At 45.0% G+C, this 24,234-nt stretch overlaps 1 protein-coding gene across 16 annotated transcripts in view; it reads left to right on the top strand.

Moving 5' to 3' along the window:
* The window catches only part of HECTD4 (HECT domain E3 ubiquitin protein ligase 4), a 155,477-nt gene that overhangs the window by 110,109 nt on the left and 21,134 nt on the right, over positions 1-24,234 (top strand). For all 16 annotated transcript variants that reach the window (XM_036448774.2, XM_036448766.2, XM_045585623.1 and 13 more), the window contains 15 exons: positions 720-881; positions 983-1,131; positions 1,394-1,473; positions 4,577-4,740; positions 5,574-5,811; positions 6,550-6,686; positions 7,102-7,228; positions 12,245-12,382; positions 14,176-14,312; positions 16,382-16,542; positions 18,443-18,624; positions 19,724-19,929; positions 20,206-20,336; positions 20,616-20,821; positions 22,311-22,490. In XM_036448774.2, the coding sequence (XP_036304667.1) occupies positions 720-881; positions 983-1,131; positions 1,394-1,473; positions 4,577-4,740; positions 5,574-5,811; positions 6,550-6,686; positions 7,102-7,228; positions 12,245-12,382; positions 14,176-14,312; positions 16,382-16,542; positions 18,443-18,624; positions 19,724-19,929; positions 20,206-20,336; positions 20,616-20,821; positions 22,311-22,490 (2,398 nt within the window). The remainder of the gene's footprint in view (positions 1-719; positions 882-982; positions 1,132-1,393; positions 1,474-4,576; positions 4,741-5,573; positions 5,812-6,549; positions 6,687-7,101; positions 7,229-12,244; positions 12,383-14,175; positions 14,313-16,381; positions 16,543-18,442; positions 18,625-19,723; positions 19,930-20,205; positions 20,337-20,615; positions 20,822-22,310; positions 22,491-24,234) is intronic.

Here is a 24,234-nt window from a genome sequence, read left to right as displayed (position 1 = left end):
TGTGCCTCAGTTTACTCACTCAAGCTCTTTTTGTTGCAAATCCATATGGTTTCCAGTTTTTGCTCTGATAGTGATCTGCATGTCCTTCAAGCTCACCTTCACATGAATCTTTTAGTTCTTTCTTTAGAATAAAAGTGAAATGGAGGGGTTTTTAAAAATATGCTTTCATCTGATAGAAAAGCTTGGAATTCTATGATTAGATTTATTAAAAACTATGAAAGTGAAAAAATTAGGCAATTAATTTAACCAAGAAGAAAGGGAGTATTACCATAAAACTCCTTTTTTTTTTTTTTTTATTTGAGCTGATATAAATTCTGAATACCAATTGAACCAGAACTTGTCCTATGACTGCACTGGGAGGATGAGGGGTGAGGACCTGTGTTCTGTACATGTGTGTCAGGAGAAGTAGGTCAGTGAGAATTGAAACCTCTCTGTCATAATAGAGGATAAATGATGTCTTAACGGGATATTAAAAATAGTGTCATAAGCATAGAAGGAGAAATATAGAAGTAAGATCAGAATTAACAGTTAAAAGAGTTACAAGTAATTATTTTGAGAGAGCAGGACTGGGCTTAGGGAAGGAGACTGCTTTTCTTAAATAAAGAAAAGTTCCCTTTGGTTAAAAAGAGATCGTTATTTAATGAATATTTTTCTTCTTTGAGAGAGTGAAGGGATTTGTATTTGCAATTCTATTGAGTGAGAGTTTTTCCCCAATGCAGCCCAGAGAGATAACCTGGAGCGCCTCGAGAGTGTTCCCACCTGTGCGAGCCTGCATGTTCTCATCGCACCTGACATCCGTCACCTTCCTGGCTGACCCCAGCGCCGGGGGCGGTCTGCCCCGGGGCACCTTTATCTACGCCACCTCACCACTGCCAGTGCAGGTGAGAAATCACATGACATACTGGCTTTTGCCTCTTTCAACTTTGAGAGAAAAAGCAAGTTCAGCTCTCTGATTGTCTGCCCACTTCTGGTGTTTCTTCAGGCCCCATCTTTTTACTGGGAAATAGAAATTGTTTCCTATGGAGATACTGATGACGACACTGGACCAATAGTTTCCTTTGGCTTTGCTACAGAAGCAGAGAAACGAGATGGGGCTTGGACTAATCCAGTGGGCACTTGTCTTTTCCACAAGTAAGTGGCTACTATTGCTGTTACTTTAAAAAAAAAAAAAAGTAGTGGAATGAGTGCTTTAATACTAAAGTAATATCATTTTAATCTCTAACCCCCAAAATGTGTAAAATACTGTTTGAAAATATGTTCATGTTTAGGGAATGAGAATGGCTCCTAGGATTTCTCTAATTACTCTCATGCCACCGAATCCCCTGCACCTGCGCACTACTTCCCAACCCCGTGTTGGCGGGTTAGCATTGTCTTTGACTCCTTGTTTTTCCAGCAATGGCCGGGCTGTGCACTACAATGGCTCCAGTTTATTGCAGTGGAAGAGCGTTCGCTTAGACGTGACTCTCTCTCCTGGTGAGTGCAGCAGGAGCTTCTTTCCCACCTTCTGTAGGTCTGAAACTAAATAAACTTAGCAACTGGAAACAGTCAATTTGTCTTGTAGTGAAAAGGAAATACTTGTCATTGTTCTCTAGTGTACACCAACCCTATCATTTTATAAGGACATTGTCTAGAGCAGGCGTCTTCAAACTACGGCCCGCGGGCCACATGCGGCCCGCAGAGGAGTCTGATCCGGCCCGCCAGGTTTTTTGGGCAGTGAGCGTAGCCGAGGTGTTACAGTAGGGAATTAGTAGTTCATATAGTCCGGCCCTCCAGCTCTCTGAAGGACCATGATCTGGCCCCCACTTTAAAAAGTTTGAGGACCCCTGGAGAGCCTCCTGGGGGTAACTTAGGAGTCACATTTACTTTTGTTCCTCCATCATAAGAAAATTCTGAGATTTCACTTCTCTCTGAAGTTTGGTCTTTCATCAATTTGTTATTGATGAGCAGATAAATAGCTTCAGAAAAAGAGAACTTGCCCAGTCAGCATAGCTTTGTGGTTGAGCATCAACCTATGAATCAGGAGGTCACAGTTCAATTCCTAGTCAGGACACATGACTGGGTTGCAGGCTCAATCCCCAATGTGGGATGCACAGGAAGGAGCCAATCAGTGATTCTCTGTAATCATTGATATTTCTATCTGTCTCTCCCTCTCCCTTCCTCTTTGAAATCAACAATATATACACATATATATCCTATCTAATAAAGAGGGAATATGCTAATTGACCCTCATGCCATCTCAAATATTGTGGCACCCACAGTCAATAGGGAGGGAATATGCTAATTGACTATCCTGCCTTCAAAGATGATGGTGCCCACAGACACAAGATGGCAGTGCCAAGTCCCCTCAGCCCTGCCGGGGTGGCAGGTGCATGGCAAGGCCAGGCCTGCTTGAGGGTGGGCCCAGCTGCTCCGCACACTTGCCTCCAGAGTCCCCCAATCCCCTTACCTCCCCCAGCCGCCCAGGGCCCGCCCAAGGTGCAGGTAACAAGGGCGGGCCAAGGTTTGCCCTGCCAGCAGTAGCAGCAGCAAAGGTGTGATGGAGCGTCACCTTCCCCGGATCACCAGGTTGCCTCCAGACCCTGAGGGCTCCTGGACTGTGAGAGGGGGCAGGCCAGGCTGAGGTAACCCCCTCTGGTGCATGATTGGAGGCAGGCCCAGCCTAGCTGTGCACCTGCCGCCCCGGTGGGGCTGAGAGGACTGGGCACTGCCATCTTGTGGCTGTAGGCACCATCATCTTTTAGGGTGTGGCATCCAGTTAGCATATTTTCTTCTTATTGGTTGTGGGAGCCACCATCTTTGAGGGCGGGGCATCAATTAGCATATTCCCTCCTTGGCTGTGGGCACTGCCAGTTTTGTGATGACACGAAGGTCAATTAGCATATTCCCTCTTTATTAAATAGGATTAGAGGTGCATGGGTGGAGTCCCTCAGCCTGGCCAGTGATCAGGGCTGATTGGGGAGTCTCACCTAGTTCAGGGTCAATCGGGGCCAGCCGGCCTGGGGGAAAAGGCCTGGGAAGTTGGCCTGATATGGGAGGAGGGGCTGTAGGAGGTTGGTCAGCTGTGGAAGGCTCCTGCATTGAGCCTCAGCCCCCTGGTGGTCAGTGCACATCATAGCAATCAGTCTTTCTGGTCATTCCACTATAATGGTTTCTTAGACTTTTATTTTTTATATATATATATAATTTTTTTTTTTTTAAGGAGAATCCACTACTAGCCATGAGGTATTTGTGAAATATACAGGAAATATAGACTTTGCTCTTGGTAGCCTGAACATCTGGTCCAGTTTTAACAAATATTCTGCCCAGATGTTTCAGTCACATAGATAGTCAATTCAATTAAAAACCAATCTTTTGCCAAAACCGGTGTGGCTCAGTAGATAGAGCGTCGGCCTGCAGACTCAAGGGTCCCGGGGGTTCGATTCTGGTCAAGGGCATGTACCTTGGTTACAGGCACATCCCCAGGTGTACAGGAGGCAGCTGATCGATGTTTTTCTCTCATAGATGTTTCTAACTCTCTATCCCCCTTTCTTCCTCTATGTAAAAAATCAATAAAATATATTTAAAAAAACAAACAATCTTTTCCTCCCTCCTTTTTTTTTTTTTTCCTCCATGTAAGTAATAATCTGTGTAGTAATAAATTGGGATCAGTCCTACCTGCTCCAGCAGTAGCAAAATAGAGGCATTCTTCTCACATTAGAAGCAGCCAAACATATTGGCTACGTATTTTCAGACAGGACATCTTAGCATCGTCTCTGATTGAACTGACTATTCCCTACTGGGAGCCAGTCCTAGTGTATCTATAATAAAACATATGAGGCCCTATGATGAAAAATAGAATCACAGAATTTCAAGCACTTATTGGAGAGTTTGCAACAATAGGTTAGTTAGAAAGCTCCTGTGCTAGCAGCTTCTGGAAGTGGGAGTGCAGCTATAGGGGACACGCTCTTCTTGGGCCTCTAAGTTCTATCCCAGTTCCCAGGAACCTCATGAGAAAACAGCAGGGATTCTGTTGTCATAGCATCCTGCAAAAATGCCTTAAATGCATGTAAGTAAGGGGCGCTTCCATGGAGTACCTTTAGGTTATATTGTGGCTTGAGTTTTAAATTATTTTAAGATCATCACTTAAGTCTTCTACAACTTTATTAAGAAATTACCTTTTACCTTTATGCCATAAGTAATCTTCCACATATAAAAAGAAAAAAATGTATATTCCTCCATTTAAAAATCACACCCATTGTTTTCCATTTTTGTCTTGGTTGCCAGGAAAAGGCTAAATTTAATGTATAATAGTGGTAGCTAGCTTAACTCAGACACTAGGCGTTTTGCTTCTCCTAAACATTTTCTTTTTAAATTTGTTTATTTCTACAGTAACTTTTTTTCTTTAAATACAATCGGTTACTTCATGTGTTTTTCACATGTAACCAATGCATAAATAAATAAGACGAAGATAGTCAGTGATATGTGGATAAAACGAAGATAGTCAGTGATATGTGGCCTTGTCACACTAGTTGCAATTCGGAAGTTTATTTAGTAGTAAGAGGGGGAAATGTTGTTTATTTCCTGCTCTCTGCCACAGGCGATGTGGCAGGAATTGGCTGGGAGAGAACAGAGGGGACTCCACCTCCTCCGGGGCAGCCAGCCAAGGGCCGGGTGTACTTCACCTACTGTGGGCAGCGCCTCTCACCTTACCTCGAGGACGTCTCTGGCGGCATGTGGCCTGTGGTTCACATCCAGAAAAAGGTAGGTTATCTTGTTGGGATGGAAAACAAATTCTGCTTTTAATTTTGATGATGCTCAACGACATTGGAGGGGGAAATCCACTTTACCAAGTCCACAGATTCAAATGGGTTTCTCACCTGGAAAGTCCCTCCCAGACATGTCCAGCAAGAATGTCTAATCTGGGCACCCATGGCCACCAGGCAAGCTGCCGCATAGACTGGTCATCACAGTGCACTGGCACATTGTAGACTTGATGAAAGCAATGCCAAGCAAACCTGATCGTGTCTCCATTACCCTGAGGAAGTATATATATTCCACAAATGCTTTACTGGGCAAAATTGGAAGAAAGTATGTTCCAGGTGAAGGGAACAGCATATGCAGTGACATATTAGAAACAAGAAAGGTCACTGTGACCCTGACCAGTTTGGCTCAGCGGATAGAGCGTCAGCCTGCGGACTCAAGGGTCCCAGGTTCGATTCTAATCAAGGGCATGTACCTTGGTTGCAGGCACATCCCCAGTAGGGAGTGTGCAAGAGGCAGCTGATGGATATTTCTCTCTCATGGATGTTTCTAACTCTCTATCCCTCTCCTTACCTCTCTGTAAAAAATCAATAAAACAGAAAGGTCACTGTGTGTAGCAAAGAGTGTGAGAGTGCAAGGTGAGAGTAGGCAGGGCTGGCTTCTACAAAGCTCTAGTGCCAGGTACACAGTTATACTGGCCCGTTGGCCTAGTTTCACTTGCTGTCCCATAATGAACATTGGGCCATTCTTAAGGTTTGACATCGGTGAGGGTCACCTCAGGGAGTTAAAAATAAGTAAATAAGCAAACATCCTTTATTGGCTGTCTTTTCCAGAACACCAAGACTCGAGCTAACTTTGGCTCCCGCCCATTCGCCTATGCCGAAGGGCAGGCGCACCGCAACGCTGCTGACTTGTGCACTGACCTGGCAGAGGAGATCAGTGCTAACTTTGAGGCCCTGCCCTTTGCCATGGCATCTGACAGTGACAACGATGCTGGCACCAGTGTTGCATCAGACCCAGGCACTCATGGGCCACCGTGCAGGATTGCCGCCGTGGCCACCCCTCAGCAGCGTAAGCCACCTCCTCCCAGGGCCCCCCTGCATTCTGGGAATGCAAATGCTGTTAGTCAGTTTAACTTGGGCTCGTTCTGGTACCCGTGGGAATGGGGTAACTGGCCCAATGAAAGGAAATGGGGATAAGGAGGAAGCAAGGCAGACTTGAAAGTGATCCCTCCCACCCCCATAGAGGAAACTTGCCGTCACTCAGTGCCACATGGAATGTGGCCACGTGAAAGTGCAAGCCTGCAAAGTTGTCCATTTTTTATGAAATAAAAACCCCAGAATTTTTTATGAAACCTCCTCATTTAAAAGTGTTAATCATTTCTTTGAATTGTTTTAAAACTGAGGTCATCAAAGAATAAAAAGCTGATTGTGGAAGCTTTCTATTATTTGAAATTTTTCATAATCAAACTGAATAAAACTGAGTTTTCTGAACTAAAGATGTCTGCGAGTCATATTGGGCCCTTAGGATACTGGTTTGCAAACTGTCTTAAGTATTTTTTTAATTTTTATGGTGAAGAAATTTTTAGATTCTTCCCTGAGTTGAATTATACCCATTAGACCTATCGCAGGACTCAGGGTAATTATAAATAATTAGTTATTTCTTGGCTCTGCACTTGAAAATCCCTACAAATACTAGGAGTCTTTCTATCACATACATTAAGAGAATCCGATTTGCCCATGGTGAGAAGTGCATGATTCTTCCAGCCTGCTCTTGCCTGGAACTCACTGCCATTGTGCTTTATTACAGAATATGACAGCGACACATCCTGTCATTACAAAGTAGAGCTCAGCTATGAGAATTTCATCACCTCTGGCCCAGACCCCCACCCCCCTCCCATTGCAGATGATGAAAGTGATGATGATGACGATGACGACATCCCACAGGTAAGAGGCCTGTAGCATCCACTTAGCTTGCTGGTGGCCAGGACAGGCCAGGAGAGATGGTTTTGATCCGGGCACACAAGACTGGAATTGTTACACTTTGAATGATGTCATTGGGTTTCAACAGTGCCTTTGCAGTGTTTCTTTACACAATAGCAATAGCTTTTGGGCTCTTCGGCTCAATACTGATCTAGAGGTGTTAGAAAAATGCAGTATTTGATAGTAATCCCGCAATAAAGTTGGCTTTAGAGAGAAGGAAGTCTAGCTGTTGCCTCCCCTGGCATCGGAGATAAGGTGAGTTGTGGTCCACACACTGTGTTTCCTTTACTGGCCTGTGAGGGGGTGAGAGTTGTAAGTGCGAGCAGGACTGATGACTGCATGAAGCATTCTCTCTGATCGTGAGTCTGCCTTCCTCCAGGAGGACCACTATGCCCTGCTGGTGAAAGCGTGGGAGACCAAGGTGTTCCCTACCATCCGAAGGCGCTTCCGCAACGAAGCAGAGCGGAAGTCGGGCCTGGACCAGATCAAGGGTGCTCTGCAGCTAGGTCAGTGCTTCACGTTCTCCTGCGGAGACCACTCGTTGGTTAGAAGAGATGTGCTTAGTGACACTCAGAATGGAAAGCGGGAAAGAGGGTTCATCTAAATGTGGGCCGGCCCTCCCAGTGTCTTCTCGCTGAACCTTTACTCAGCGCTGCGGCCCTGAGTTCATTGCCAGGGTTTTCTCTCCTTGTCAGTTTCACCCAGTGTTTTCCAGTTTGTGGACTACTGAAGTGAAGTGTCCTGGTTGTACCAGGAAGCTGCATGTCCTGAAGTCACAGCTGTGCTATTTACCGGATGTGTGCCCTTGAACTTTCCTTACCTTTAAAATGGAGTCAGTAATGATAACCGCCTCACATGTATATGAGAAAGCAGTGAGTTAGTTCAGATAAAGTTCCTAAAAAACAGTGCCTCACACATGGTGAGTATTCCGTTAATATAGTTCTGAATGTCACAGTGATTCACAAGGTAAGATTTTTTTTCTCCCTGGCTACGACTTCTCCAGTGGAGAATGGCACAGGGGGTGGCCCCAAACAGTGGCTCATTACTGAAGCGTAAGTGTTTTTCCTCATTTTGTGAAATACGTGCTTTTTGAGATGCAGAAATGCCTTTTCCCTTCAGGCCTCACTGTCCTCCTGTGGAACATTGGTTTGGTTTTCTGTCATCATTGCGGCAGAGAGGGTGTAAAAAGTCAGTTACTGTGTCCGTGTTAGCAACTTTTCTCCTCTTTTGTCCTGAGATTAGGACCAAACAAAAAGAAAAGCCACCAAAAGACCTTTTCTTTTCTTTTCAATATATTTTATTGATTTTTTTTTTTTTTTTTTTTTTTTTTTTTACAGAGAGGAAGGAAGAGGGATATAGAGTTAGAAACATTGATGAGAGAGAAACATTGATCAGCTGCCTCCTGTACACCCCCTACTGGGGATGTGCCCACAATCAAGGTACATACCCTTGACCGGAATTGAACCTGGGACCTTTGATTCCACAGGCTGATGCTCTATCCACTGAGCCAAACCGGCTTCATCAAGACCTTTACTTTTCTTAGGCACTTCTATGCTGAGTCTCTGATTTCCAGTGATAGATGAGTAATTCCTTTTTCTCATTGGTGTCAGGACTTACCAGGGAGAAAGAGTGTATATGTGTTTCTCCACGTTTCTACCCCAAAGCTTAGACCACGACAGTGGAATGATCTTATTTAGACTTAACCTGTGAGAATATTCATGCATCTTGTGACATAGTGCGAAAGCTTCCTGCTCTTATTGGAGCCCTACTTGGGCTGCTGACCTAAATTCCAGGACAAATTCGTTATATTCTTCTCTTTTCTTCTGAATTTAGAGTTTTGGGCAGAGAGAGCACCATCAGAAAGATCCTTGGGTGGGAGTGAGCATGGGAGGGAACCGCAATAAGGCCTAGCCCAAGGAGCCAAAGAGGACAGGGTGAGGGAGGAGCAGCAGGAAATGAAGGAGAGGGAGCAGGGAGCAGTGTCAGCCGTGGCAAGGACTGCGGGTTTTATTCTGTGTCACATGGGAAGCCTTGAGAGTGGTAAGCAAAGGAGCAACATAACCTGATAGAGTAGGTCCTACAGATAAAAAGATAATTTTTTATTCCTCATTCATTCTCAACATCTGAACGAAGCACCATATCTGTGTTATATCAACCACAGAGCAGATCTTACCTTGCTTTCAGAGGACTTTCGTTTAATAAAAGGAATGCCAAGCTCCCACCTGGCAGCCTTGAAGCAGCAGCACCGGTCATCGGTCTTCCCAGTGAGGAGGGCTTTGTTTCGGTTGCATTTTTATTGTCATTGATTCATTCACATATCTGTCCATGCATGCATGTGCTCCCAGTGCTGGGCCCTGTGCTAGGGAATAAAGAATCCTCCATGAACAAGATGGAGATGGTCCCTCCTCTCAGAGCTTATATCCTTGTAGAAACAAGTAATGAAACAACAAACTGCATTGTCATAAGGACAGACCAGGAAGCCACTGCACAGGTGCCATGGGCAGCCCAGCCCAGCATGGCTCCTCCACTAACACGGGATTTAAGCTGAGACTTGGAGCTAATTTGGCAACTGCAGGATTAAGTTTAGAAAACTGAAACTCTATTTGTTCAGGAAGCTTGGCACCTCTTAATGTTTGGGGAGAGAGGAAAATAGGGGGAGAGAGACTTTACAGAATGTACAGGATCTTTTTGTTTTATTTTTACCATTTGTTCCTGGACCATCCTGAATGTCTATAGCCACGTGTGCCCTCTCCTCCTCTGCTCCCAGTTCAGAGGAGGGAAAGTATAGATAGCACAACAGAAAATGTGATTATCCAAGGGCAGCTGTTGGACCAGAGCCAGACCAGTGACTCACCTTGAGGGCCTTTGGGCCCTTATACATCTTGCTCAAGCATTCTCTTGGGATTCATCTGTATGACCATGGCCAACCAGCGGAACTATATTAATTTAAACTTGAAACATTTACCTGCCAAATACAACAGCCTTCAATATAGCCATGGCAGAAAGCCGAAGGAGGATGGGCAGGATAGGGAGATGGCTCATGGGGCCCAAAGACCACCCCTGAGAGGGTGAACCCATGGGAGGTTAATGAAGTCATCTCTTTATTGTTCTAGTTTCATTTGGCCTTCTCCCCAGTCCCCGGATTCCTGTTTAGTAGACAGCAGAGTCTTTTTTTCTCCTACCTTCTATTCCTTTGTGAAATGTGACAAATTCATTTTTCTGTAATTTTCTAATACTAGGCCCATTTCTTATTCTGTCTGATACATCTTTCTCTAAGCATCCTTCTCTAATTTCAGCCCCCTTCTAAAGTGTGCTCAGACAATGCTGCCCCTTTTCATCACAGCAAGGCCAATAAGTGAAAGAATGGTAGATACATGCAATGGCAATAGGCTCATTTAAAAGCAGATGCTGTCAGCACCCACTCTTTCACCCACAATCTCTTGAGCAGTATGGGAGCTAAGGCAGCTACAGAAAAGGGATACCCTTGTCCCCACTCTTGTCCTCCCTACAGTGTAATTGTCTTCAAGGCTCTGGTCATTTATTTACTTGGTTTATTAATTAACTAGAGGCCCAGTGCACCAATTCATGCACCAGTGGGGTCCCTTGGCCTGGCCTGTGGGGTCAGCTGAAACTGGCTCTCCAGCATCCCCTAAGGAGTCCTGGATTCTAGAACTAGTGCAAATCAGGTTGAGGGATCCCATTGGTGCACGATCAGAGCTGGAGAGGGATGTGGGAGGTTGGGAGCTGGGAGGGACCATGGAAGGGCCCCAGGGCATGTCTGGTCTGTGTCATTCAGTCCCAATTGGCCAGACCCCAGCAGCAAGCTAACCTACCAATTGGAGCATCTGCCCCCGGGTGGTCAGTGCACATCATGGCTACTGGTCCACCGGTCAACTGTGTGCCTCCTGGTGGTCAGTGCACGTTATAGCAAGCAGTTGAGTGGCCTTAGCAAATCATTAGCATATTATGCTTTGATTGTTTGAACAATCAACCAAACAACCGGGCATATAGCATATTTGGCTTTTATTATATAGGGTAGTGGCTGTGCTATTGAACATAATGATAGGTTCTCCCCAGGGAAGGAAGACAGAGCAGATTCCAGTCCTGGATGGAAGTTATGTAGCTCTGTCTCTCTTCACTAAACAACATGTGTTTATTGTAGTAAAAATCAGACTCACGCCCAACTGGCATGGCTCAGTGGTTGAGCATTGACCTATGAACCAGGAGATCATTGTTTGATTCCCAGTTAGGGCACATACCTGGGTTGCAGGCTCAATCCTCGGTGTGGGGTGTGCAGGAGGCAGCCAGTCAGTGAATCTGTCTCATCATTGATGTATCTCTCTCTCCCTTTCCCTTATTCTCTTAAATCAATAAAAATGTATTTTTTAAATATCATATTCATACAAAAATGAGGGGGAAAACATTACCCTTACTTTCTTCTTTCTCCATTTGTCCTAGTTTGTTCTTTTGTGAACAAAAGGACATTAACTAAAGTGAAATGACTGCATAATGACCTTTCATTTTTAGTCATGCTGTGTTCATGAATATTTTTGTTATTTCCATTGTTTCTTTATAAGCAATGCTGCACAGAGTGTTCTTTGCACACTAGTGTGTTTCTATGGGAGTTATTAGAGATTCCTGGAAGTGACGCATTAAGTATTTTCAATTTGGTAGACTCTTTATAATTACCTTCCCCAAAAGGCACCATATTCCCAATTCCCACCAACAGTGGTTTTGTTTTTGTTTAAATATATATATAATATTTATTATTGATTTCAGAGAGGAAGGGAGAGGAGATAGAGATAGAAACATCAATGATGAGAGAGAATCATTGATTGGCTACCTTCTGCACATCCCTTATTTGGGATCGAGTCTGCAACCCAGACAGGTGTCCTTGACCAGAGTCAAAACTTGGACCTTTTAGCTGGGACAGGTTTGGCTCAGTGGATACAGCATCAGCTGAAAGGTCCCAGGTTCGATTCCGATCAAGGGCATGTACCTTGATTGCGGGCACATCCCCAGTAGGAGGTGTGCAGGAGGCAGCTGGTAGATGATTCTCTCTCATCGATGTTTCTGGCTCTCTATCCCTCTCTCTTCCTCTCTGTGAAAAATCAATAAAATATATTTAAAAATTAAAAAAAAAAAACTGGGACCCTTTAGTCTGCAGACTGACGCTCTATTCACTGAGCTGAACTGCCTAGGACTGTTTTAATATATTTTTATTTATTTTAGAGAGGAAAGGAGAGAGAGAGAGAAACATCAATGAAATGACGAGACAATCATTGATCAGCTGCCTCCTGCATGCCCCCTACTGGGGATCAAGCTGTAACCCCAGCATTTGCCCTTGACCAGAATCAAATCTGCAGGCCCTTTCTCTATCCACTGACCCAAACTGGCTAGGGCACCACCAATAGTGTTTGAAAGATTCTCTTATTGTTTCATTCTAGAAATAAGTCAGTGTCATGGTTGGCCTGAAGATCATGTGCTCTTTGGGGAGTTATCAGTGCTGTTTTATTTTTTAGGAATGGTGGACATTGCCCGACAGACGGTTGAATTCCTCTACGAGGAGAATGGTGGCATCCCAAGAGACCTTTACCTTCCTACCATTGAAGACATTAAAGATGAAGCGAACAAATTCACAATTGATAAAGTTCGAAAAGGTTTTGCTTTCTCCCTTACTTCACCTATGAAACATCCTATGAAATGAGAAGTTGAGTTTTCCCAAGCATGAGCATGAGCCAAGCAGCTGCTGGCTCTCCTAGGGTGACTCTCCTCACTCTGAGTGACATGACCTCTTCCTGGCTCTCCCATGTTAGACCCTAAAGTTCCTGGTGGGGCACAAGTAGACACCTGTCTGGCCTCTGGTGGCCTCTCGCACATGCTCAGGGCTCACTAACCTGAGCAAGGTGGGACAAGGCAGTGGTACAGAGAGAGGAGTGGGGGGTGGCAGGCAGAGGGTTCTCAGGCTTACGGTAGTCCTGGTAGCTGAGCTAATAAACCAGGAATATGTGGTTGTATTGTGTTTTTTAGAATTTTCATAGAATGAGTATAAACTTTTGATTAAAAATCTATGACACATTTTGAGGAAATGAAAATATGAAAAAGCACAAAAAAGAGAATTTAACACCACTCATTAGACCTTCACAAAACTATTTGAACATCATGGGCAGAGGCAGGAATATATATTTACCTTTCTTTGTCTTCTGATTTGAAATCTAATTCATATACCATAAAGTTTACCTTTTTAAAGCATACAATCTAACAGTTCTTAGTTTATTCACAAAGTTGAACAATCATCAAACCATTACATCTAATTCAAGAACATTTTCATTTCCCAAAAAGGGAATCTGTACCCTTACTCCTCCCCATTCCTCTCTCCCTTAGCTCTGGCAATTATTAATCTACTTTCTGTCTCTGTAGATTTGCCTGTTCTGGAAAGTTCATATACTGTAAATGGAATCATACAACATGTGATCTTTTGAGTCTGGCCTCTCATACAACATAATGTTTCAAGTTTCATCCATGTTGTAGCACATGTTGGTACTTCATTCCTTTTTATGACAAAATAATATTTCATTGTATGGGTATTACCTTATTTTGTTTATTCATCAGATGATGGGCATTTGGGTTGTTTCTACCTTTTGGCTATGAACACTTGTGTACAAATTTGTATGTGAATACATATTTTTATTTCTATATGTAGGAGTGGAATTTCTGGTTCATATGGTAGCTTTACGTTTAACTCTTAATATATATATATATATATATATATATATATATATATATATATGTATGTATTTCTTTATTGATTTCAGAAAGAGAGAGAGAGATAGAAACATGAATGATAAGAGAGAATCACTGATTGGCTGCTTCCTGCATGCCCCCTACTAGGTACGAGCCCGCAACCCAGGCATGTGCCTTTGGCCGGAATCAAACCTAGGACCCCTCAGTCTGCAGGTCCATGCTCTATCCACTGAACAAAACCAGCCAAGGCTATGTTTAACTTTTTGAGGAAATGCCAGATTATTTTCCAAAATGATTGCACCATTTTACATTTCCACCAACAATGTATGAAGGTTCTAATTTCTCCACATCCTTGTCAACACTTACTATTGTCTGGATTTTTATTATAGCCACCCTAGTGGTTGTGAAGTGGTTTTGACTTGCATTTCCCTAATGACTAATGATGTTGGATACCTTTCATTTCTCTTTGGAGAAATTTTTATTCAAACCTTTGCCCATTTTTAATTGGCTTCTTTGTCTTTTTGAATTGTGAGAATTCTTACACTTTGTTGTATTATATTCCAGATCAAGCTGTGTTCCTTTTTTTGTCTACAACTAAACCAAGGGTACTGCTCAATGCTGTAGAGATATTTTAGACCCTAACATAGAGGCTCCCAAGGTGGTGATGATACTTGCTCCTGAAAAAAATTTCTCTCTCTACTCGCTTCAGGTCTCACGGTAGTAACCCGCTCTCCGGACAGCAATAATGTAGCCAGCAGTGCTGTTGGAACTGCTCTGCCAAAGTTTGCCATCCGAGGGATGCTGAAAACCTTTGGGCTTCATGGAGTAGTCTTAGATGTGGATTCGGTGAGTACACAGCTCTTTCTAGATACTGAGACTTACATGCTCAGGCTCCATACACCTTAAAAAGGGATGGATTCCTCTTCAAGTGAGGAGTGAAGAAACCAAACTAACTGCTGTCATGTCAGATGACCTTGCTGAGATGAGCACGGATCAGGGAAGAAGGGTTATAAAAACTCTCCTCTCAGCACATCTGCTCCTTCAGACCTGCCTTTGCCATTAATTTTCATCAGCCATATTCAGACTGTCCCTACATGCTGTCTACCCAAGTTCAAAGAAAAATTCTTCCATTGTCCTTGACGAATGGCTGATCTGTCATAGTCGTGATTGTTACAGACCCAGAACAAAGAAACAGTTTGATGTCTGCCCTTCAGGACTGGCTTGGGCTACTGGGGTTTAGGTTGAGGTTTTAGGGGCTAGTGTCCGCTCCTCGGAACCAGTGTCAGCCCTTTGGAACTAGGTAGGGCTCCTAGGCCTTGGCTAAATCTGGGCTAAATCCATTAAAATCAAATGGACCCGGTCATAGGGAAGCCCTGATCCCCACATGACTGCCTTAGAGGAAAGGACCATAAGTGCCATCCAAGGGATGCTGAAAACCTAAGTGAGCACACTTGGCTGCTGACTCTCCAGGGGGAGGTGCCTATGGAAGTCGCTGGGACACACTGAGGCTGGCTTCCTTGGACCTGCTGGAGGAGGGGATATTGCTTAGGGACTAGATGAGGCTCTTCAGGACATGGCTGGGCTCATAGGGGTGAGGTTCTGCCCTTTGGGACTGAGTTTGGCTGTTGAGGTCTAAACTTACTCTTCTGGGCTAGGCCCCACCTTTCCAGACTGGCTTTGGCTATTGGGGTCCAGGTTGGAGTCTTAGGGACTAGTCTCGGCTTTGGAAGTATGTGAGCCCAATGGGACTAGACTGGGCTCTTAGTTCTTGGCTGGGCTCTCTGAGGCGAGGCTCCAGCTTTCAGGGCTAGAGAAAAAAACAACCGGTTTTGTGATTTTGATCACTTCATCTCACTGGTTGTCTCAGCCTCAATTTCCCGCATATAAAATAAGTGTATTAAATTAGATTGTCGTTTTCTTGTCCGTTTTGATGGGCCCTCTCCTGTAGCTTAGCAAGGATTTGGGGTGGAGAGAAGGAACAGAAGAGAGTGAGGGAGACAACTTGAAGCTTTCTTTTGAAAATGAGGTCCTATTTGAAAGCCATGACTCTGCCATCCTGAGGTGGCGTGCACGTGCTTGCATTTAGATGTTTCTCATGCAAGAAAAACCGATGAAATAATGTATAGTTTAAACCCAAGAGTCCTGAGAAAGTGTCTGTCACCATTTAAGTAAGCTCTAGTATCTATCTAGGTAGAGAGAGATAATGTTAGGTTCCATTAATGATTTGAAATGGAAAGTTTCACATCTTCAACCGACTCCTTTTTACTGGCTGGTCGTTCACTAAAGTGAACTTTCAAGTAGAAATTCTAGCAGTAGTACTACTAATCTCCTGCTGCTTTTGGGTACAAACTTCTGACTCCAGTTATCAGAAAGCATATAACTAACAATACTTTCAGCAATGGAAATGTATGAAAATAAAAATCAGAATTTTTGTTAAAGTAATAATTAGTATTTCTCAAACAGTTTATTCCCTGTTTTAATAATGACCTCAAAGCAAAAAATAAAATAAAAAATAAAATAAATTGGCATTTGAGGTATCCAGAATGCATATACATGAGTTTACTTTTGATTTTCCTAGTAATGAAGTAGAGCTATCAGACATCAAAGCAATGAACAGAAAATTTACCTGGCAACAATATGCATTGAACTGTTACTGAAATATATCACTATTCTTTTTAAATTTTTAACCCATAACTACATTGAAACTCTTATTTTACTAATAAAAATTTGCTAACTGGTATAAAAAAACAAAACACACTTTTAATGCAATAGTAACCAAATGTCTTTGAACTTTTAGACTCAGTGGCATGCAGCTAGCATTTACGGCTTTAAGACTTTGGTTTTATATGTATTTTAAAACTAAGGGGTAAAGTTAGTGTAGAAAAACAAATAGACATTTCCTTTTACTATTGTAGGTAAATGAGTTGGTGCAGGTAGAAACATATCTGCGAAGTGAAGGAGTGCTGGTTCGATACTGGTATCCTATTGACATGCTGGAAAGACCCCCAGCAGGCTACCGAAGGACTGCCACTAATGGACTGGTCACACTGGACAACACCAACCTTCAAATTCATAGGTAAATTGAGCCCTCTTTTCTAGTCACCTAAATCCACTTCCTGCGTTTTATTGACAACAAGGGTTTTCCTTCAAAGCGAGGAGTTAGGGAGAAGGCAACAGGTAAAGATAATAGCACAGTGGCAGGAGTTGGGAAGAAAAGTTGAGAGCAAGAGGTAAGGGGACAGGTAAGGGGATGTAGAATCACCTGGCCTGTGCCACAGGTGCTTTTCTGTGAAGTGGAGGGGTTGAGAGGTGGTCCTACACCTGTGGTCAGCAAACTGCGGCTCGCGAGCCACATGCAGCTCTTTGGCCCCTTGAGTGTGGCTCTTCCACAAAATACCACATGCGGGTGCACACATACAGTGCGATTGAAACTTTGTGGCCCATGCGCAAAAGTCGGTTTTTGGCCTGGGCCAGTCTATTTTTAAGAAGTGGTGTTAGAACACTCGAGGGACCAAAGAGCCACATGTGGCTCGCTTGCCGCTGTTTGCCGACTACTGTCCTAGACAATTTCAAATGACCCCTGGTGGCTCCAAGGGGATATTAGACCTAAACTTAAAAAAATATATAGTTTTATTTTTATTGACTTCAGAGGAAAGGAGAGGGAGAGAGAGACAGAAACATCAATAGTGAGAGATAATTATTGATCGGCTGCCTCCTGGAGATCAAGCCCACTAACCAGGCATGTGTCCTTGACTAGAATCAAACCTGGGACCCTTCAGTCCACAGGCCAATGCTCTCCCATTGAGCCAAACCAACTAGGGCTTAAACCTAAACTTGATAGAAACATCAGGGCTGCTTCTAACTTTCCTTTTTAAAGTGCTTAATACCAGGAGAATGTTTCATTATGTGATTGGCTACTAAAATGCAGTGAGTCTTCCCTATGCTGGTATTACCATATTTTCCGGCGTATAAGACGACCCCCTAATTTTACAGTTAAAACATAGGTTTAGGCCTATATTCGCTGTATAAGACTACACTCCACTTCAAAGAAAAGACTTACTTTGCCGTCAAGATCTGCAGGTAATTTTTGTGCAATTTTGGTCTTTTGCCCCCGATTTTCGGTTGACTTTTTTTCATTTCAAAGGTCATCTTATATGCCGGAAAATACAGTAGCTAGATTAGATTTTTTACCAAGAGATGGGACCTGCTTAATTACTAATGAGCCATTATTTAAGGTGCATGCCTATTTGTAAATCCATCACATTAAACATTCCCACAGTGAAATTTTTAATAGCTTTATTGAGATATAATTTACATACTATACAGTTCACTCATTAAAGTAGACAAGTCAGTGGTTTTTAGTATCTTTAAAACTTTGCAACCATCACCAGTGAATTCTAGAACATTTGTATCACCCCAAGAAGAAACTCTATATCCATTATAGTCAGTTTGCACTCTCCCATCCCCTAGCTCAGCCACCAATCTATTTCCATGGGTTTGCTTAATTCTGCACAGTCTGTAAAAATGATATCGTATAATATGCAGTCCTTGTGTCTGGCTTCGTCACTCAGCATTATGTTTTCAGGGTTTATCCATGTTGTAACATGTATCATCAGTACTTCATTCCTTTTTATGGCTGAATAGTATTCCATTGTACAGATTTACCGTTACTCGGCTGATGGACATTTGGGTTTATCCACTTTTTGTCTACTGTGAAAAACACCACTGAGAACATACTCATATAAGTTTTTGTGTGGACATAAGTTTTCATTATTTTTTCCACAGTGATTTTTAGTTTGGAAAAAGCAAACAGAACTAAATGTACCTTTTTGCCTAAACACAAGTGACTGACTTCGAGGACAGACCGTGGCCCAGAAGAGAAACCTGGGTTGTGGTCTTTCCCGGGGAGGCCTGAGGCTCAGTCCAGCGTGGGCGGGGGGAGGCGCCTCGTGACCTCCCTGCCTTTTGCCCTGCAGAGAGCTGCTGCGGTGTGAGGCTGCGCTGGCCAGGCTGTACTGCCGCAGGGCCCTGCTCAACATCTTCGCCCCCAAGCTGCCTCACCTGTTTACCCGCCTCTTCCACATCCCTGCCATCCGAGACATTACCCTGGAGCACCTGCAGCTGCTGTCCAGTCAGCTCCTGGCTCCTCCACTCCCAGGTAAAGTCCTGAGAGTGTGTACGCGTTGTCCGTGGCGGGGGAGCGATTTGAGCACAGTGCCTTCAGCCTGGCGGAGATAACCGCACTGAGCCAAAACGGTCGTGGCAGTGCTTTCTCACTCTTTGAAAAATATGAAGTAAGTATATCACTCACTTCAGTCATTGATCTGTTAAGCATTCATAGAGCTTCCCAAACTAATTGTGGATCAAGGACAATTAAATAATGTTTATGAAGTCTGGTCACTGTACAGTTGCCACAGACTTTCTGTCTGGCTTTGTAAGGAAAGGAACATGTTCCTGTGATCAAACTCCTCCAAAGCAGACCTACTGATTCAGTGTGACTTCAGGCAGCTTGTGTCTTAATGGGCCAGCTTGTGTGTATCTGCTGACCTTGGGCGCTTGGGGTGAGAGCTGATGCTGTGTATTGGCTGCTCTGGTGCATGCTAAGTGATGAATCTGCTTAGTCCAGTCTTCCTTGGGTTCTTTGGCCTTCAGCATGCTGCCCTTGACCTCTGAGCCACGAGTGTGAGAGCAAGAGGTGAGGGGACAGGTGGCACTCTAAGTCTAGAGGTCATCTCACGGTCATGGTGCCCCAGCCAGTCTGAGCTGGATCTCTTCAGCTCCTTTAGCACCTGGGGCCCACTGCCCCACCCAAGTAACCTAGAGCTTCAAAACATGCCTGGGAAGCTCCAGGGTGTTTGCGGAAGTGTTTTTTCCTTGATGAACTCACATTTGCTTTACAGACTCCATTCTAAGCCACCCTAGCAGTTCCTCAGTGTAGCTCGGGGAGGGCCAGGGCAGCCCAGCAGGTCAGGCAGGCTCTGGGAAGCCCCGAACCCAAGCTGCTCTACTTGTCTTTGGGCCTCCATTTCACATTTTATTTTAGGAAATAGTTTTGCTGCTTAAAAGAAGACAAAATTTAAAGAGCACTGATCCTGGACCCCCTACTTCCCTGCCTGGGATCATCATTATGTCTGTTATCCCAGACATTCTGTCCAAGCTAACTTAGCTCGGTACTGGACAGTCTGGTCAGTTACTTAAAATCTCAACACCATTGGCTGTTGTGGTTCTGGCAAACTGTGGTTCCTTCTTGTCCCCAGATGGCACCATCAGCTCCAGCTCAATCCTCCTGGCCCAGTCTCTGCAGCACTGCGTCCACTCCCAGAACTGCTCGGCCACAGACCTCTTCTACCAGGGCAGCTCCCAGACGGTGCGAGAGTGGCTCCACGTGGCCATCACCCGGACCCTGCACCAGGGCGAGGAGAGCCTCTTGGAGCTGACGAAACAGATCTGCTCTTTCCTGCAGGTAAAAGTCAAAGCTCCACGATCCCAGAACTGGGCCCCAGTGTTTATTGGATGTCTTGTGGATTTCCTAGAAATGACACTCTTTCTTCAAACCCACCTCCACCCATCGCCCACCCCCCTCATTGATCTCCTCATGCCACACCCTGCCGCCTTGTCCTGTCCGTTAGTGTCCTGAACCTGAGACAGCAAGCGGGTGGCCCTGCCCTTGGCTGGGAGCAGGAAGATGAAAGCTCTCCTGCTGAGCCTGTGCCTCTCCTTGTTAACTGTCCCTCTGCAGACAGCACCAGAGCAGTTCCCCTCCGAAGAATTCCCCATCTCTGAGTCCAAAGTCAGCATGGACGTTAATTTCCCTGGAGCCGCGTTTGTCGTGGTATCTTGCAAAGAAAGTCAGTCTGGATTCCGCAAAGAGTAAGTTTTCTCCAGGCAGTGAGGGGGAAGAAAAGTAAAATGGGTTCGGGGGAAATTGACAGAAGAAAAACTCAAACTTTTTTTTATTGCTTTACTATATTTGGAAATCATTTACAGTTCCTGCATGTTTTAGAAATTAGTCTTAATAAAGAATGACCTCTGAAATGTGGTAGGAACGACTTATGAATGCCCAGTTCTCACTTTCCTCCTTCATGACAAAGCACCTGCTGACTCCCTGGTGTGCATGGGGGCTCCCCTCACTCCCTCCCATCCCCCCAGCTCCTCTCTGTACAAGGCGCCATGGGCACGTGTGCTGGTGTACGGGCTCGGCCACAAGGTCAAGCGAAACGGGCAGCTAAACCTCATCGAGGCCGTGTGTTACCCGCGGGATGCCTCTCCGGCCAACACCGGGCTCACACCTCCGCCCACCACCAACCAGTACCCCTCCGTGATCCTGTCCACGGACAAGGTCCACATCAAGCTGGGTAAGTGCCGGCAGCTCCTGGTACTAAGGACAGCCGGAAGTTTCCTCTGCTTTCCTTCTCTCTGACCATGGAGAGGGGTTCGTACTCGTACCTTGCTCTGTCCCAGCTTCTTTTCGGTAAAGAACACAGCTGCTTGGGGCACTGCACTGTTGAGGCAGGAAATGGAAAGCTCCCTTTCCTGCCTGGGGAAGGCCTGGCAGGCGCTGCCCAGATTAAGTGGGGATGTGCTTTCTCAGCGTGTGTTGCGAAGCCTGCGATTTAGAATGTCCCCAGTAGAGCAGACTGGTGTCGGCCCGGAATAATCCCAGCTGCCTTTCAGCGAGTGCTCATTAAAAGCGGCATCTCTCGGGTGTAGTGTGGCTCCCTGGGGCATGGGCCTTTGTGAGCCTGGTTCTCCCTCTGAGTGGTAACAGCCGGTGACCAGGCTGGAAGGCCTGGTTGGTCTCGTCTCGTCTCCTGGCATCTGTTGTTAAGCCTCCAGGGAGCCCTCCCTGTCTGTGAATGGTGAGGCTGTTGCTGAACACGTGCATTACGTACCACAGCCTGCTGACCGTGCCTCAGGCAAGGATAGCCAAGGCCTAGAGTTCCATGGCACCTCCTTAGTGTGTTTGACAGAAAAAGACTGACACTGTCTGGCTTGCTAGAGACAGTTACTAGGTATTTTTGAACTTTCAGTCCCAGAAAATGAACCTTAGCTTCTCTGCAGCCCCAGTCCTGGAGCTATTCCATCTGCAGGGACTGAAATGAAAGGATGTTTCTCAAGTGATTTGGTCATTGCTAAGTAACTTCATAGTCTCTTTATTAGAGTCTGTTTTTTCATAGTATTTTGCCTAAAGTAGCTGTTATTACAACTTTTTAATTAAACACAGAAGTTCTCTGTCTTGCCTATTGTGCCCAAGTAAACCTTCCCATCTAAACATCACCAAAGTGCAGGCCCATCAACACGGTCCTCCTGGCTTGGCCAGGACCCTATTCCCTGCTTCCATCTGACAGCAGGCGTGGGGGTGGTGCCTCGCACATCAGGCCTCAGCCTTTTCCTCTCCCTGTAGGCAGCTTTGGTCCCCTCCAGGCCATGGCAATGACAGGAGATAATAAAAGAGAATCAAAGCCCATGGTCCTGGTAACTCTCTGCACCTAGTATAAACTTAATGCTCTTACCGAATTGAGCTACAACAAAGGGCTTTCTCTCTGTACCAACCTGGTACCGTTCCAATTGAAGCATCTTTTTAAATCTGTCTTACTGTTTCCGTGCTGGGTCATCTTCCAACTGGGGAAGTTATCCTTCCCTCTTCCCATTGCTGCCATCTGACCTTTGTCACACAGATGAGTGGGCTCCTTGGAGGGATGTCCCCTGGCTCCTCCTGCCGTCAGCAGATGAGTGGCCAGGCTTTCTGGCCCTGTTTCTCCACACGCCTGGGAGGCCTCTTTCTCAGGCTTGTTTTGATCAGGTCCTGCCCAACACAAGCTGTCCTCTGGGCTCTTGTTTTAGGAGTGTCTCCACCTCCCGGAGCTGTGCTGGTATTGCATTCCCTGCCCCTGGAATTCCCACTGGCCATGGCCTTCGCAGAGCAGCTGCTGTCCTGGAAGTCAGAGGACGGCGAGGGGAAATCGGAAGACGAGCCTGACACGGTGCCCACATCCGTCCTCCTGCAAGTGGTGGGGCTGCTGGGTGAGGCTCCCTCTCCCTCGGGGTTGGTTGGGAGGGGGCCTCTGTTGGCCCAAGGAAGGAGCTTGTAAGATGGGTGGGGGAGTGACCATAGGTAGCCCGGCGAGGACAGCCTCCTGTCAGGTTACTGCCATTGCAGTGAACAGAGTGTAAGAGGTAGCCTAGGCTTCCAAACCTGAGATCTGCAGGGGATTTCCATTGTTTGAGGGGTGGCAACTAATCATGCAAGGAATATTAATTTATCATCTTTACTTTAAAACATAAATATAGCTCTGCCGGTGTGGCTCAATGGTTGAGTGTTGGCCCATGAACCAAGAGGTCACTGGTTCAATTCCTGATCAGGGCACATGCCCAAGTTGTGGGCCCAATCCCCAGTGAGGGATGTGCAAGAGGCAGCCAGTTAATGATTCTCTCTCATCGATGTTTCTAATCTCTGCATTCCTCTTCCTTCCTCTCTCTCTCAAATCAATAAAAACATTTTAAAAAAATAACTATACGCCATTATTATAACTTTGGAGGTGAAAGCTGTTGTAAAGTTAATGGCATGGAAGTGAGTGATGTTGCAAAATCAAACATTATGATGTCATAACTCCTAAAAGGTTAAAAAGGGGTTGCATTTTGGGGAAACTAATGGAATGGTAAACTTTAGAGTTGTGCATTTACCTTATGTGAATTCACCTAAAAATTTTCTGAATAAATATTCAACTTTAGCCAAAACCGGTTTGGCTCAGTGGTAGAGCGTCGGTCTGCGGACTTAAAGGTCCCAGGTTCGATTCCGGTCAAGGGCATATATCTTGGTTGCTGGCACATCCCCAGTAGGGGGTGTGCAAGAGGCAGCTGGTCGATGTTTCTCTCTCATCGACGTTTCTAGCTCTCTCTCTCCCTTCCTCTATGTAAAAAAAATAATAAAATATATTTTAAAAAATATTCAACTTTAACGCATCTGCTTATGTGTTTAAGGATAAAACATAATGTCTGCAACTTATTTTTAAATAATCAAGAACTAATGAGTTTATGGATGAACCTCTACAGGGACAGATGGGTAGATAGGTAATAAAGCAAAGTGTTCTGGTGGGCATGCACATTTTCACTATATAAGTCTTGGTTTTTTTATTTTTTTTATTTTTTTATAACATGTTGGAGGGAAAGAAAAAGTTACAGATTTAGAGGCCTTCCAAGGTCAGGCAGATGACGAGAGCAAAGAAATTAGAGGAAAGTGACCTTAGGAGCTCAGTGAGCTGAGGGCATGTGCCCTGTGGGGCAGCCTGGGCCCTGGAGCTCAATGCTACAGAGTTGTTTCTCTCTTTCAAATCAGTTTTTTGGTTTTTTTTAAATAAGATGGTTACTGTTATGAAATTCTGTCTAAATATTCCCTGTGGGAGGCCCTTGGTCTGTGGCCCACTCTCTGTCCAGAACCCACAACTCCAAGAAGGCTTTCTTGTTGACAAAATGAGGACTGGAAGCAGCTGGAAAAGGGATGACTTTTCATGTGTGTTTCTGTGCCGTGTGGTGAAATTGGACTGTATGCCCCCAGAACTAAGTACCTCGCAGTTCAGGAAACATTGTTCTAGTGACTTGTCACCAATCTGATAACCTTACGAGAAAGAAAACAATGGTTTTTGTGGCATGTGATCACACAGAAGCCAGCTTCATGCAATCACGTGCCATAGGGGGTTAAGGCCACAGCCTGTGGAGCCAGCCTGCCCAGCTGTCCCGTTAGTAGCGTGACCTTGGGCAAGTCCCTCAG

This window comes from Pipistrellus kuhlii, unplaced genomic scaffold (assembly GCF_014108245.1).
Source record: "Pipistrellus kuhlii isolate mPipKuh1 unplaced genomic scaffold, mPipKuh1.p scaffold_m20_p_20, whole genome shotgun sequence".
NCBI lineage: Eukaryota > Metazoa > Chordata > Mammalia > Chiroptera > Vespertilionidae > Pipistrellus > Pipistrellus kuhlii.
This window is presented reverse-complemented; position numbering and strand designations above follow the sequence as displayed.